This window comes from Strigops habroptila, chromosome 4 (assembly GCF_004027225.2).
Source record: "Strigops habroptila isolate Jane chromosome 4, bStrHab1.2.pri, whole genome shotgun sequence".
NCBI classification, from domain to species: Eukaryota; Metazoa; Chordata; class Aves; order Psittaciformes; family Psittacidae; genus Strigops; species Strigops habroptila.
Window position 1 is genome coordinate 27,502,823 of NC_046358.1, and position 15,359 is coordinate 27,518,181.

The window sequence follows — 15,359 nt, forward strand, 5'->3', positions numbered from 1 at the left end:
GAAGACGCACAGACTGAGAAGCACATTTTAGTAATGCAGTTTCGTTCAACCATATCAGATACAAATTTCTTCCATATAATGAGAAAGCATTTGAATTTCAAATCCAACTGAATTAATCACCTAGGAAGTAGGAAAAAAAAAAAGGTCCAGTCATCTGGACAGAGAACTGAAGTTCTGGGGCATTCACAGTAGAGCTTTTTATGTTTAGGGAATACACTCCATGATGTTAAGGCAGGGCCTTCTAACTACTCTAAGTAGTCTCATAGGACTAACTCTGTCTTATGTTCATATGTTCTTTCATACGCCTACGCTTGGGGCTATCATGACCAGGATTGTTTCTAAAAGGAAGAATATTCTAAAAGAATTTAAACCGAGGAAGAATTTAGGTACCTAGAGCCACTGTCCCCACTGCTGAACTTCTTAAGAGCACAAGACCCACAAGTGCCCTCCAGTAATGTGTCCTTGCAATGGTGGATACAAACCTGATCAGACCACAAAGGGGTTATGTTCAGGTCTTAAGCACTTCCCAATCAAATCTTGCACTTTGTAAGCAAGCAGTGTTGTCACTTTTATAGAAGCAATACTCATCAGCAACAAACAAAAGCCTTTTTGCATTGAGTACTGGATACCCAAGTCCTTTATGGGCTTTCTAAAATGCCATCCTTTCCTCTCACAACACTTCCACTTAGACTGACTATAGTAATTTTTTTTTTTTTTTCTTAGTTCAGTTGGAAAATAGAGACTTGTTCCCTTATCTCAAATTTTAAGGCCAAATCCTTTTTTTTTTTTTTACAATCCAAATCAGAATTAAATGTTCTATTTCATTTGGGAGTATTTTAAAAAGTTATTTAGGAGCACAAGGGGAATGTAGGGAGTTCCATGTTTATATTTTATTTGGAATTAGACCAATTATCAAAACAGTGAAGAGTTTCAATCATGCACACACTACAGAAATTGCTGAGTAAACTATCTTTCTTAAGGAATGTGCATGCCCAAATAATAGTGCTCAAGACCCAAAACCAGCCTGTCGTATCTGCCCAAGCAAGACCAACTGAAAATTCAGAAAGTTTACTCTTACTTCCCATAGCTCTGCACAACTTTTGCAGGAATATCAGCTTCCCGGATTTTGTCTTTTATAAGAGAAACATTACTCAGCACTTATCAGTTGGTTCATTTTGGCATACTGATATGTTACTGAATAGCTGGTGTGTTCTTGAAACAGGGAGGGAAGCCCTGGTCTTTCCTCTAGAGAAATGGTCAAATTCCAGAGCAAGGGAGCTGACAACACCCCTAGAAATGTTCTGTACCTTTTCCTTCCCTCCCCTGTGTTCCCCTCACCAAGGTGAATAGTGACCTATTTTTTTACGAAAAAGGCTTTTTTAAGCAGGATTGGATACTGCTTCCACCACTGAGTAGATCAGAGCCTGTCTGTAAGATAATTCTCATGGGTAATCGGATGTGTGGGGCCAAATCCTATTGGGGTGCCGAAGGGCTGGATGCAAAGACTGTACTGTTCTCCTGTTTCTCGTGAAAGATATAACGTATTTACTGGAATATAACCCTCCCTCATTGTGCCATTTATGGGAAACACAATACTTTATGTTTATAAAGCAGTTAATTTATAACAGACAAAACCAGATTATCGCTGTTTGGAAGAGCAAATATTTGTTGAAAAACTTCTATGTGGGACAGACACCTTCATCTTGTTTTTAAACGTAGTTGATGGAGAAAAGTTACAGAGCAGCTACCTAATAGGTAAGACAAGATTTATATTAAGCATTTAAATTGTAAGGAGATGGATTATTATATTTTTATATATATATTTACACATAATTTTATATATTTATCAGCTGTTTTCTAGATGTGATGTTTTAAATTATTCTAGATCTTAATCAGCATTTTAATATATTTTTTCTCTTGCTCTAATGCCTTCAAAAGAAAAACACATTTGAGCAAGAAACTTCTCTCCTTGATATCTGAGACAAGTAGAAACAAGTATTTCTTAAAATGGAATGTTCACTTTGCTCTAATACTTAATATGTTTACTAATGAACTGTCTACACTATGCATAAAGTGAGTTCTCTAAAATTAGCTTCACTCAGGTCTGAAAATACAAGTCTATAATGTGCAAAAATATCACTTTATTGTTTCCAGAACTGTTTTTCCTAGGCCTAAGGGATATGCTTTATTTCTAACTGTTACAAAAAGTAAACGATAAAGCTGCTGTAATGTTAACTTTAATTTTTTGTAATCTCAGATTTGCAGTGAATGCTTAGTGCAATTGTGAGGTTCTTATTCTTGTGATGTCCATAAGACCCAAATCAGTAGCATTTGTATATACCTGAAGATGCAGGACTCTTCTGAGTGCTGAATGGTCTGGGATGTGCCTGTAAACAAGGGCTTCTGCATTTCTCCTGTCCTCTCAGCATGAAACCTATTTGCTTTAGGAAGGCAGAGTCCTCTGGAAGGCAGCTCGCTGCTTTCCCCATTCAGTCCCTTCACATGTGCTGGGGGGATCTGGTGGCCTGCCCGAGCTGTGTACTGTCCCAGACCTCTCAGAGAGAGACGCAACAATGACGTCTGCCAAACACGACACTGTCAGATGTTGCACAGGAATTGCACCATGCCCAGAAAAGATGATGAAGAGCTAGTGCTCTGCAACGTCTCATGAGCAGAAAGGCCTGATGCTCTTTTAGAGAGACTGCTGCTGTTGCAGAAAGCCCTTTCTCCATGACTGAATACGATCAAAAGCAAAAATTTGCAATCCCTGCCTCTTTGATAGAGCTGACTCTGCAGTGTGCAAGGATACCTCTTTGAAGTAGGGATGACTCCCAGCGGAAAGGACTCCTTCTTGGCTGCCAGGGCAGGCACACCACTGTGGCAGGAATAGTACCTCAGTGCCTGTGTTACTTCCCACAGAAGTGGGTCACTACATAAGGAGCAGAAATGCCTAGCAGTTACTGTAATAGCTCTTGACAGCACTGCTTGCAGTTGTGAGAGTAAATATCCCAACCATGCAGAAGCCGCATGCACTGTTTGGCCAGGAAGGCAGCAGCTGAAATCAAGTCATCCCCTTCTCTATTCCAGTCCTGCAAAATCCAGGTACTGGGAACCTCACTGAAAATCAAGCAAGAATTAATGGGAAAAAAAAAAATAAAGCAAAAAACATTCACAATCACAGAATGCTGCATATTTTACTCTGTTTCCTGCCATGCACTCAAGGGGAGGCATAACATTCAGGGATTTCAGTGCCTCCCGATTAAGTCATTACAGCCCATCTGTGTTGCACCAAGTACAGAATGTGACCTATTATTTCAAAAGAAAAGAGCACACCACCTGACTGCCAAAAGCACCCTGTGACTTGGCACCCAAATGTCTTGGGGCTCACATCAACATAGCTTTTCAGGACTAACTCAACTCCCACAGCCTGAATCAGGCAACTGTGAAATTCAGTTGAACTCAGAATAAACAGCAATCAAATAAAACCAACTTTCCCATGTGCCAAGTCACAAATTATACAATGACTGTAATTTGCTGTTACAAATCCTTAACGTAAAAGGAGTAGTTAATAGTTGCCATGTGTTTTCTAGATTATTGAATCACTTACTACTTTAATGATGGGCTGTATAATCCATCTTTTCATCTCATTTATCCATTTGCATGCCACTGCTAGAAAAAATGATTCTGTGCAGGCTTGGTGGTCTTGAACATCATGTTTAATTTACAATGGGAAAACGCATTTTTGAAGGTTATGGCCATTCAAAATTTTTCCATAAGGTGCAATTCAACACTGCTGTGCAGGAGAGAAGTTCATATGTTGCTTTGATGGAAAGATGAATTATAAGCATAATTGCATTTTGTGCTTGAAAAGTGTGTTTGTGTGTGCAAATTTACACAAGCAATGTCTCAAGGCCAGGCTGGACGAGGCCTTGAGCAATCTGGTCTAGTGGGAGGTGTCCCTGCCCACGGCAGAGGGGTTGGAACTAGGTGATCTTAAGGTCCTTTCCAACCCTAACCATTCTATGATTCTATGATGCTAAAGTTTGTCCGAGGCCTTCTGTAAGATGCGCAGAGTCCTCTCCAAACATTTTGTTGAGATGAGAGACCCTGTACTAATGTTGCTCAGAAATCAAAATTTGTGTAAAATATTGTCATTTTAAGCACAGAACAACTGTTTCATCCTTGTGCTACTTGACACTGATACTTGGTATTTTCAGAGATGGTACTGACAAACCTGCTCCAGCATTTGCTGGACAGTAAAGGACGAAAGAACAGGGAAACCTTTGGCATGTGTTCAGCAGAATGATGTTAAGGGAGTAATAAACAACCTATAGCAGAAGGATGAAAAGTGAAATGCAATGATGAAAGGCAAGCATGTAATTTCACCACATGCTGCCTAGAATTCTTGTGCTTATAGATGACAACAATTTTATAGGAGCAAAAGCTGAGACACAGGTCCAACAAGCCAGTTTTTAATTTTTGAGCTGCATATTGCGACTTGAAAACTGGGTTTCATTTTGTAGAGGAATTGCAAGTTGGCAAGGGAAAAATCAGTGAAATATTTCTTATGTGAACCACCAATACCAGAAGATCATGATATATCTCTGGATTCACTTAATGATGTTGGAAAGTTCTCTCTTTCACTGGTCTAAATTTGAACTTTCAGGTAAGTACCAGATCTTAGGTTTAGAGTAATACACTGAAGATGCAGAAAGATTGCCTTGCTATATCTATGATCTTTTTTTGCATTTTGAATAGAACAAACTAAAAAGTCATTGTGGTGCCTTTTTTTTTTTTTTTCTTTCTCCATTTTCTTTACTTAGGAAAAGAAAAGACCTCATCACTGAATGTCAACATGAAAACAGGAATTTACCTACTTCTCTTAAGTGAAATATGTGTTGAAATCATCAAGGCTGGCATCAAACATAACATTTCACAGAAGGAAGAAGAGAATAATTTCTTGGAAATAAATAAAAATGTCACTATTTCTGAAGAGTGGCATCATCATAAGAATACCTCACAGCCTTTTGAAGACCGAGGTCTCGAAGAATTCACGCTTTACAACTTCACTGAAAAGACTGCAAATTTTGGATTTAACCTATATAGAAAAATTGCAATGACACATGATAATAATGTAATCATCTCTCCTCTTTCTGTATCAGCTCTCATGACTGCATATATGCTGGCAGCCAAAGGGGAAACACACAGACAAATAGTAAAAGGGCTAAACCTTCATGCTTTGAAGGACAGGGTGGATCATCATCATTTACCAGCTTTGTTTAAACAACTGAAAGATAATATCACAATGAATGAAGAACTTCTCCTTGTGCAAGGTACTCTTTCTTTTATCCAAAAGGACTTCAGACTCAAGGAGTCTTTTCTCAATTTATCCAAGCAGTACTTTGATATGGAATTCCTGAAAGTGGACTTTGAAAACTTTACGCAGGCGAAATTGGTCATAAATCAAAACATTAACAAAAGGACCAAAGGAAAAATCCCAGAGCTTTTTGAAGAGTTTGACCGCCATAATAAACTGCTACTTGTGGACTACATTGTCTTTAAAGGTAACTGGTTTTCTATTTTGCAAAGTGATCATTTAATAAAAGAATCAGGACTCTAACTTCAGCTATATTAGGCGAAGTTAAAATGAATTTAGATGTCCTGTTTGCTCTATGTCTCCATCTAAATTTAGTTTCTGCTATTACATTTATTTAATAGGAAATTATTTTTCATGATAGGGAACCACAATTCTTCTATGCTTTATTATACATACATACACATGTATATGTATGCATATACATACATACAACAGAATCTCAAACAGAACAAAAAGCCCTGCAACAAACAATTTTAATACACCTTCGAATGATCCCTCCTTATGACTGAAAAGGATGTTTAATGTTTCTTCACTACTTAAAATGAAAAAGCCTTAATCATGATAGTCTTTTGAATGCTGGATACTGGACATAAAATAATTGATTGATTTTACATAGTACACAAAATCATGAAAAAAAAAAAATAAATCTCTATTTCAGTCAAGAATCTTTTTCCCCAGATGAACCAAAGTACCCCATTATATTACCTTACAGGGCGAGGGAAAGAAATACCTGTATAGGGCAGAGACTGTTTTCTGGAGAGGACCTCTACTGCCAAATATCTTATGCTCCTTTTCCTGTTGTTGGGGCTTTTCTGACCACTGTCTTAGAAGATAGGTAGATAAAGGACTCCAAAAGGATGTCCTGGTAATGACAGGGAGCTATAGCCCACCCTTTACTCTGAAACAGCCATACAGAAACCAGAGATACCCACTTTTAGCAAAAAACAAAAAGAGCTACGGTGACAGAGGGGACAAGAGCAATGCTCTGCAGAGAACCCGCAGTCACAGCCACTACTCCAGTCCAAAGTACTCAGCAGATGCCATCCATGAAAACCCCACTAAAACAAACACACACGAGAACAAAGAAAATTACCTAAAATTACCTAAAAAAATTACCTAAAAAAAAAGTTTATTCTTTTGTATTTACAAAAGTGCAGTTTGTCCAATGCCGAGGTTACTTTCCCTGGCAGAAAGTCAGAGAAAAGAGATAGATGGCTGTGGCTATATTTTAAAGCAACAGCAGAGATCAGAATCATTAGTATAGAAGAGGTCACATTCCCGTGCACCTTACAAGTCAGTGCACTGTTGAATCCCCATCCAAAATATTGCATAATTAATTGAACAACAGGATGTTGAACAGCTGGTGGAGAATTTTGGAGAAGGTGACATGTTAATAAAAGATGGATGATCATACAGCATTTAATAGACAAAAATGCTATCAGTTCTGAACTTGAGTGGCAACTAATCAACCTTAGGAAAAGATTTCTCTTCTTTTCCTGCAAATGAAGGAGTTTATTTTGTGTATTACTTCTTTTTCCTGCTGTAAAAAAAATTAAAGCACATACGCTAAATATACTACAGTTGTTATCCACTTATCCCAGACACAACTGACATCTACTTCAACTAGATAGAGAAAATATCCTCTACTTTTTTTTAACTGTTTCTGAACATTTTTCTGAACAAGTCTGAATGTACAGAATTATTTAATTTATTTTTTTTCCCTAGGCAAGTGGGTCTATCCATTTAATTCCAAATTCACAGAAATGGAGACTTTCCACATAAACAAATACAGAAGTGTACAGGTACCCATGATGTTCAAGTCAGATAAAATTAATTCAACTTTTGATGAGAACTTAAGATGCACTGTGATAAAGATACCCTACAGAGGGAAAGCCCACATGCTGATTGTCATCCCAGAAAAGGAGGGAGATTACATTTCACTTGAAGACCATTTGACTACAGAGCTTGTGGAATCCTGGCTGGGAAACATGAAACCCAGGTATTACTTTAAAACTCATTGGCCATAATATCTTTTATGTCTATCACAACAAAGCAACAAAGCACAACAAGGAACTTTTTTGGGGTTTTTTCCAAACAGGAAAATGGATATTTCATTTCCAAAGTTCAAACTGGAGCAAAAATACAAAATGAAGAAGTTACTTCATGCTCTTGGAATTAAAAATCTCTTTACACGTTCAGCAGATCTCAGTCATCTCACAGATCAAGGATATGTAGCAGTTTCACAGGTAAGCCTTCCAAAATTATCTGCTATTTGGACTATAATAGTACATAAATGGCCCAGGCAAGAGACTATATCATATGCACTTACAGGGACACTAACAGGAAAGGATCTCATCTGCCAAATATATGCAATCTACACACCTTAACCAGTATGGCTCTCGCTTCAAGCATGAGGTCTGCATAAGCGGCAGTTATATGTCATATGTGTTCAACACAAAGTTAACCCATCACAGGAGGAAAGCTCTGCCTCAAGAAGGTTGGCAAGGAATGAGTACAATTAAACAAAAACTGTGAGCAAGAAAGACATTGAAAATGACAGTCAAATGGGAAAAACCAGAGCAAGGGAGGGAGCGAGTGAGTGAAGGAAAGAAGGAAGAAAGCGAGGGAAGCAGGCAGGAAGGAAGGAAAGAAGAGAAAGAAGGAAGGAAAGAAGGAGGAAGGGAGGAAGGGAGGGAGGCACCCTTCCTTCAGGTATTTATACCCTATCAGAAAGAAACCTTCTAAGCTACTGGTGATGCTGTTACAAGTCTTCCTACACCAAACCTTACAGAAGCCTTTGTGATCTGCCAAAACTGTTAACAGGTGGTATGATAAAACTTCTATACAAGTTTCAAAAACACTAAGCCCTGAACTAGAGTTTTTCAAAATTGTGCTGATTTAACAAAATAACCTTTCCTGTAAAGCATAACATCCTAACAATAAATATTTAAAACAGATAAAATCGCAGAAATTTTCAGTTTGTATGAACTATTTCAGTTTTGGGAAATACAACAATCTGCAGTACTTTTCTCCCTTTCTCTTAATCATACAACTATTTCATGCTGATTGCCAACAGTTAACTCTCTTGAGTTATGAAAAAATCACACTTGAATAAGCACTTGCTGATATTCGAAGCAATATATTCCTCAGCTACAAAGTGCCAGAGAAGCATCCTGTCCCTGTGAATGATGATATCCAGCTTCATTATTTAAGAATATTTAGCAAAGAGCTCAACACTGGTGAAGTCCTTCAACTGTCTTTGCATAAGTCATTCTTAGAATTAAGAGTCTGGATGTTGGGAATGCACTAGCTGCCTAAGCAGTTCACCAATTCAGATCCAAATACAGAGGCAGTACTCAGAGATACATGCAGGCTGAAAGAACAAAAATGGAAAAGAATCACACCCTGCCAAACCGCAATTTCAATGGAGAGGGAAGATCCTCAGACCAATGCAGGATTGTACCTCATTGCTTTATATATTTACTCTGTGCTATGAAATATACAAATTAAAATTATAGAGGAAAAAAAGCCAAGATTGGTGAATTTGCCTAAGCGCTCACAAAATCAACTGTGAATGACATATCCAGCCAGTCAGTTTTTGTGACTGATGAAAACAGACTTCCCCCTTTTGAGAAACTCTCCCTTGTTAGGTGTCAGAGGAGCACTATAAAAATGCAATGGTTGCTTCATGCTACCAGTTGCAAGAACAAAACCTCTATGCTCAGAAATGTAGAAAAGCACACTAGCATCCACACTGCAAGTATTGTGGTCATGGTGGCTGTACTACCCCCTCCGCTGCTAAAGTAGACAGCACAAGGGTCTGTCAGTCTAGCAGACAGAGCTAGATTGCACAGGACTACTCCTTTTAATCCTTAATAAAAGCCTACTTAAACTGAGTGCCTTGCACTTGGAAAAACATTTGTCATTTTAGTATTTATTTCTGTCACATACCTTATTTCTAAATTGCATTTCAGGTTGTCCAAAAGGCAGTAATTGAAGTGGATGAAGAAGGAACTGAAGCCACAGCAGCTAGTGGGTCAGAAATAACTGCATTCACAGTGCCTCCTGTGATCAAAGTGGACCGGCCATTCCTTTTTATGATTTTTGAAGAAACTTTTAAAACATTACTGTTCATTGGCAGGTTAGTTGATCCAACAGAAATGTAAATAAAGGAAGCAGTTTCCTTACTGGGCTTTTTTTGCATTTGTTGTGGTCTAACCCCAGCTGACAACTATGTACCATGCAGCAGCTTGCTCACTCCCCCTCGTCCCCCTAGTGTGATGATGATGAGAACTGGAAAAAGGTAAAACCCATGGACTGAGATAAGAACAGTTTAATACTTGAAATAAAATATAATAATTGTAATGAAAAGGGAGGTAACAAAAAGAGAGCAAGAGGAATAAAACCCAAGAAAAGAAAGTGATGCACAATACAATTGCTCACCACCCGCTGACCAATGCCCTGCCTGATCCAAGCAGCCCTTTCTGGACACCCCTGGTATATATACTGGGCATGATGTGCTGTGGTATGGAATACCCCTTTGGCTACTTTGGATCAGGTGGCCTGTCTCTGCTCCCTCCCGGCTACTTGTGCCCCTCCTCACTGGCAAACCATGAGAGACTGAAAAGTCATTGACCAAGGTAACCGCTACATAGCAGCAACCATACATCATTGTGTTATCAGCACTGTTCTCAGACTAAAGCCAAAACACAGCACTTGCACCAGCTATTGGGAAGAAAATTAACTCCATCTCAGCTGAAACCAAGACACTGTTTTATTAATTTACATTAGAATAAAAAGACAGTGAAATATGAAAATACAAACTCCTATTTTGTCTCTCCAGCTAGCAATAGGTCATCCTATTTATATTAATGCCCAAGTAACAAGCTAAATTCACTAAGGCCTAAAGTGGCAAAAATGTCTGTTGTAAAATGTACTATGCAAATAAAAAAACCCAGTTAAATAAAAAAAAAAAAAAAAAAAAAAAAGCCAAACACAAAACTGAACTTTCAAAATATTCAGGAAGCTCATTCCCAAACACCACAGGCTTGATATTCCTCAATATTATCTTCTGTTTCAATGAGACTTAAGAACCTACTGACCTCAGTGTTAGCAGAATTTTGCCACTTACAAAAACAGAAGAAGGATCAAGCCCTAAAAGAGAATTTACAGCCTCTGCCTAGAGGTTTTATTACTGCAGAAATTACACTGAGTCTATCATGAAGCCTGCAGCAGCTTGGAGTATGACCTCTTTCAAAGTGTTTATTCAGAGTATCAAAGCACCTCATTTTCCCAGGGTACATGATGCGCCTGCTTTTAAAATACTGTTTCTATTAAAGACAAAATAATTCTGAAAAATAACTTAGATATTCTGAACATGTAAAATCTGAATCTGGACTGCTTCATAACACCAAGCTGGGCCTCTCCGAAAAACAGAATTTCTGCATGTATTATCATCTAGATATCAGGGTGAACTACAAAACAGGACTCTATGCCTGAACTAAGACAGGCTTTGGTAGGAAAAACCTGTGTGGAGTTCCAAAAAACAGTGGAATAGATTTATTCACAGAGTTGATCCTAAAATCGAAAAGGTGCTGCAAAAATGCTTCAGAAAAATATTTCTATGATCAAAATACAATTCACTCTATTCAAGTAGTGCAGTGATTCCAACCAAACAGCAAGATCTTTAACATTTAGCAAATTTTTATTAGCACTAGAGTCCTATATATTAAGCATGGAAAAATGCAAAAAGCTGCTTCTAGCTATATATAACTTAAAGACCTAAGCATTACTCTACTTGCTCATACAGCCTTCACAAACAGCTGCCCAAAAGGGGGAGAAGAGTTTTCAAAATCATTTGACATATAAGCTTCATAGTGTCTATCAGTAAACACAGAGAGATGCATCTGCAAGAGAAGATACACAAGATACATTACGGGGTAAAGCTGACAAACATCTCTAAAAATCACATCAGTTACCACTAGAGGTCTACCCACAGCAACCCGGACGCTGGTGTAAGCCACTCGCAAAAGGATTTAGCAGGCAGATTCTGGTATCTGACTAAAACACAAAGGCGCATCTAACCTAAGTCCACATTGTAGTATGAATGTACCAGGAAAGAAAAAGAATCACTCATTTCTGCCTCTGAATGAATAATAGGAGGAATGATGCTCTATATCAGAGCCACCCGCTTAGCACTGTACAGTTGACCTACAGCTGTTATTCTGAGTTGCAGGTAAAAACAGTGCTACAAAGGGTTCAGAAGTGTTGGTGCTGTCCAAGAAGTAACCCAGAAGTAAGCAGCCCCAAAAAAGACTGCTGGGATGGAGGTCTGTAGTGTGACAGACTTATGAAAGTATACAGAAGACACCAGGAGCATTGTACAAGGAAGATGTGCAGACCAAAAGATGTCTAAATAAAGCAATTAAAGATTATATCGCAAGAATTTAATACACAGTAGGGTTATTGAGCGGAGTACGTGTTATCAGCATTAAATGAATTAATCAGTTAAAAATGACAGACATACAACAGCCAATAAGAAACAAAAGAGACTGTATTAGAACTCGTTACGTGCTTATTAAGGGGAGAAACAGCTTGGATTCAAGTTTCTGAACTTACTGGCTGTTCTGCATTGCTCTAGTAAAGGCTTTGGAGGGTTAAACACAGTTTTGAGTCCTGTTCTGCAGCTGGGTACTGCTGATACGAGTTTGGTCCCTGGCAGAAGTCAGACTGAACAGACTGAGCAGTCTCCTGCAGCCCATGGGTGAGCAGCTGTAGCTGGGATGTTAGCTGTCCCTGGGGAACTGGGAGTATCTGTTTGTATTAATGAGACAAAAGCAGAACCTAGGAGGAGTCAGTATAGGTCATCTGCGTATTTGTTCCAATATTGAATGTTAAACATCATAATACTTGAAGAAGCCTTTAAAGAAATCTGTGATTTACAAGATCCTATGCCAGGCTACAGAACAAACTGAAAACTGGAGTGTTTCCACAGAATCCAAACAATGTCTGTGACTTAACAGAGAATACTCTTATATCCAACTGCTGTCTAAGAAGCTTAAGAATTCAGACAGCAAAACACTGCTAAATCCAAAGACACATTTTGTACTTCACACAAGACAGCATACATCCAGTGTTGTTATTATTTAAAATAAATACCTTCTATAGGTAAATGCTTTTATTTAATTATAAAAGATGCCCTGAGAGTTGGTTGGTTTTTTTTCAAGAACATGCATGTACAGCATTGTCCTAGGTTTTATTTTGAGTAAATCATCATTCATATTTTTACATTATAAAAAGTAATCACACACGCATATGCATTCACAGATCAGATCACCTTTATCATACACCAATAAATTTTAAAAACCACATATTTCTGATATCAATATATTTATGCTGCTTCTACTCTGAAATAGAGAAGCTGACAATAGCTTCATAGGCTCTCTCTCTAGTATTGGCATAAATAGAACTCTTCAAAATAGAATTGCATGTTTTCCCACAGTCAAATTTTGATAGAAACATTAACATTAATACAAACGAATGCAGATGACATCACTGAAGCATGATAGCTTGCAATAGCAGCTGATTAAAAACTAGTTTCATCATTATAAATTATTCAAGTGAAAATACAATCTGAAATACTAAAAATTAAACCAGGTATTTATACAACAAAACTTATGAAATAAAACTTTTTTTATATCATTTGAAGACATCTGCTTTTAGGTTGCTTTGAAACTTACACAGTATTTTTATGCACTTTACTTAGTACTTGTAAAAACATTACCTCCAAATTCACAGCATAATGCTACTAAAGCTTATGATATAGACTGATCAATGGTTTTGGACTTTGGTCTTAAATTAGGTTTCAATATTCCTTAAAATGTGGGATTACTTTTTCATATTAATTACAATTCCTTCTATTTCTTGCATAAAACATGGGTGCTAACAATTGCTATAATTGTAAATAAGCCAATTAATTACTGGGTATGTGTATTCTAAATCCAAGAATTTGAACTACAAACGCATAATTGAAGAAAACAAAATCCTCTCTTTAGCTGCAGCAGATTAAGAGCACATAGCTGAAGTTATATTTCATAACATTTCACTACAACATTAGAATTCTGTAACTGTTACATTATTTATTGGAACCTATTTTACATCTCCGGATTTCATTTAAAAGATAAAAAGTTTTAACATTGCAAGATGCATTTTATTCATTCCAGGCATTAGAGAGTCCGTCTGCTGCTCCCACCTTACACCAGAATGCTGCTTCCACCACTCTCTCGTTCCCTTTTTTTTCTGTCAGAAGATCTTAAGAGTTTGATTTTCTGGATTTTCTTCATACAAAAGAAGAAACACACATAATATGTTTTTGCTATATTATTAAATAACATAACATAAACTGCTATTGTGTGTAACATTTTAATATAACTCAGCTGCTGTACTTTAAAAATTACTAGCTGCTCTACTGTACCTACTGAAAAAGCCAAATGGACACATTCTGAAGGCTTTCTTCACAAGAAGGGTATATTTTTCTCCATTAAGCTTTCTACAGAAGGTTGTGTAGAGATCCTTGTAAGTAAGATGTTAAGGTAGTCCAAGTAGCCTACTAGCGGCTACAAATAATGCCACAAGTCTCCAGCTTAACCCATAAAAGCCTGGGGAAAGTGGAGACGGGCAAGAGAGAGAAACTCTGAGCTCTTCACAGTGTTATTCCTAGGTCTTCTGCTGACCACATTAATTGGCAATTTCTGATTTTTCAGAGACTCAATTTTTAATCTTTAAATATATTGTTCTCGACTTCACAGAATTGTAGCTATGTCAATTATCAACTTGTTTTTATTGGTCAGAAATATGTCAAAGAATGGGGCTTAATTTTTAGAACTCTATGGAAATATTAATTTGCATCAATATTTTACAGTATCATTTACAAACAACACAATATATTGTTCTGTTTCACATTTTTTAAATTGCTGATGAAACCCATCATGATAATGTATCAGTGTCAGAATACCTACTAGCTTGATCTGAGAAATGGGACCCAAATCACATGCCAGACCCACTGGACCTCAGAAATCTTACCATCTTAAATAGCAGGATGAAAATGTGGTTAGAAGCTTTAAGTAAGCAACTTAAAGTGTAATAGATCAGTGGCAGAACTACTTCATCTTATGCTCAACTTCCTAAGCAATCATATGATTGGATTAAAGACACTACTTTAAAATACTTACACATATAATGCTTACTACATGGTCACACACCAATGTGGATGTCTTGAAGGTCAGTTGTGGACATCTTAGAAAATACTGACTTCAATTAATTATTATGAAATTGATTTCTATGCAACAATAAATCTACTCCCACTTTTTACAGAATGGAAAACTTGTACCCCTCATTCTTCCCTGAAAATGACTTTTTTATTAATATGTGTATATTTAGCATCAGGGCTGATTTTCTGAATGAAAAGAAACATAAAAGAGGTAGAGCTAAACACGTCTGTGGTCAACAAGATTATGTGGATGAATGCATTGAACACCAACTATTCCTGTATCTGTATCTCTTAATATTTCCTTATAGAGCTGCTCCATTTTCTTTGAAAACAAGTATTGGTCTACATTACAAAAGAAAAATTGAATCTGCGGTGCAGCAGACATTCTGCTAACTTGAGAGATGCATTTTCCCATAAGAACATAGAACATTAAAACTCTTATTCAGAACTATATGTAAGTCATCCTAAGCCTGCTCTTCTTTCTCCAAAAATGTTTTTCTTCCCCTAGTATATTCTCTTAGCTTTTGACACTATGCAGTTTAGGGACTTTCTGAACTAGAGAGAGCATCCAGTTCATGGTGTTTGATCAGATACCTACTTTCAAATAGTCTGCTGCTAAGGTATTCACCAATGTACCTCAGTGGTACACTGAGACTTGAAGCCTAGTCTCTTACATTCCACTTTTCTGCCTGAAGACAAAGGTACAAACTGCTC

The 15,359-nt window shown here is 37.4% G+C and overlaps 2 protein-coding genes across 3 annotated transcripts in view; one reads left to right on the plus strand and one right to left on the minus strand.

Moving 5' to 3' along the window:
• The first annotated feature begins 1,673 nt into the window (after nt 1-1,673).
• On the plus strand, nt 1,674-9,571 carry SERPINA10 (serpin family A member 10). The gene is made up of 5 exons (XM_030482996.1): nt 1,674-1,755; nt 4,824-5,564; nt 7,103-7,376; nt 7,476-7,623; nt 9,352-9,571. The coding sequence occupies exons 2-5, from the start codon at nt 4,856-4,858 to the stop codon at nt 9,541-9,543; spliced, it is 1,323 nt and encodes a 440-aa protein (XP_030338856.1). The 5' UTR covers nt 1,674-1,755; nt 4,824-4,855; the 3' UTR covers nt 9,544-9,571.
• A 2,978-nt stretch (nt 9,572-12,549) lies between these two features.
• PPP4R4 (protein phosphatase 4 regulatory subunit 4) overlaps nt 12,550-15,359 on the minus strand; it is a 69,086-nt gene continuing 66,276 nt past the window's right edge. For both annotated transcript variants that reach the window (XM_030482997.1, XM_030482998.1), the window contains one exon: nt 12,550-13,713. In XM_030482997.1, the coding sequence (XP_030338857.1) occupies nt 13,689-13,713 (25 nt within the window). In that variant the 3' untranslated portion in view covers nt 12,550-13,688. The remainder of the gene's footprint in view (nt 13,714-15,359) is intronic.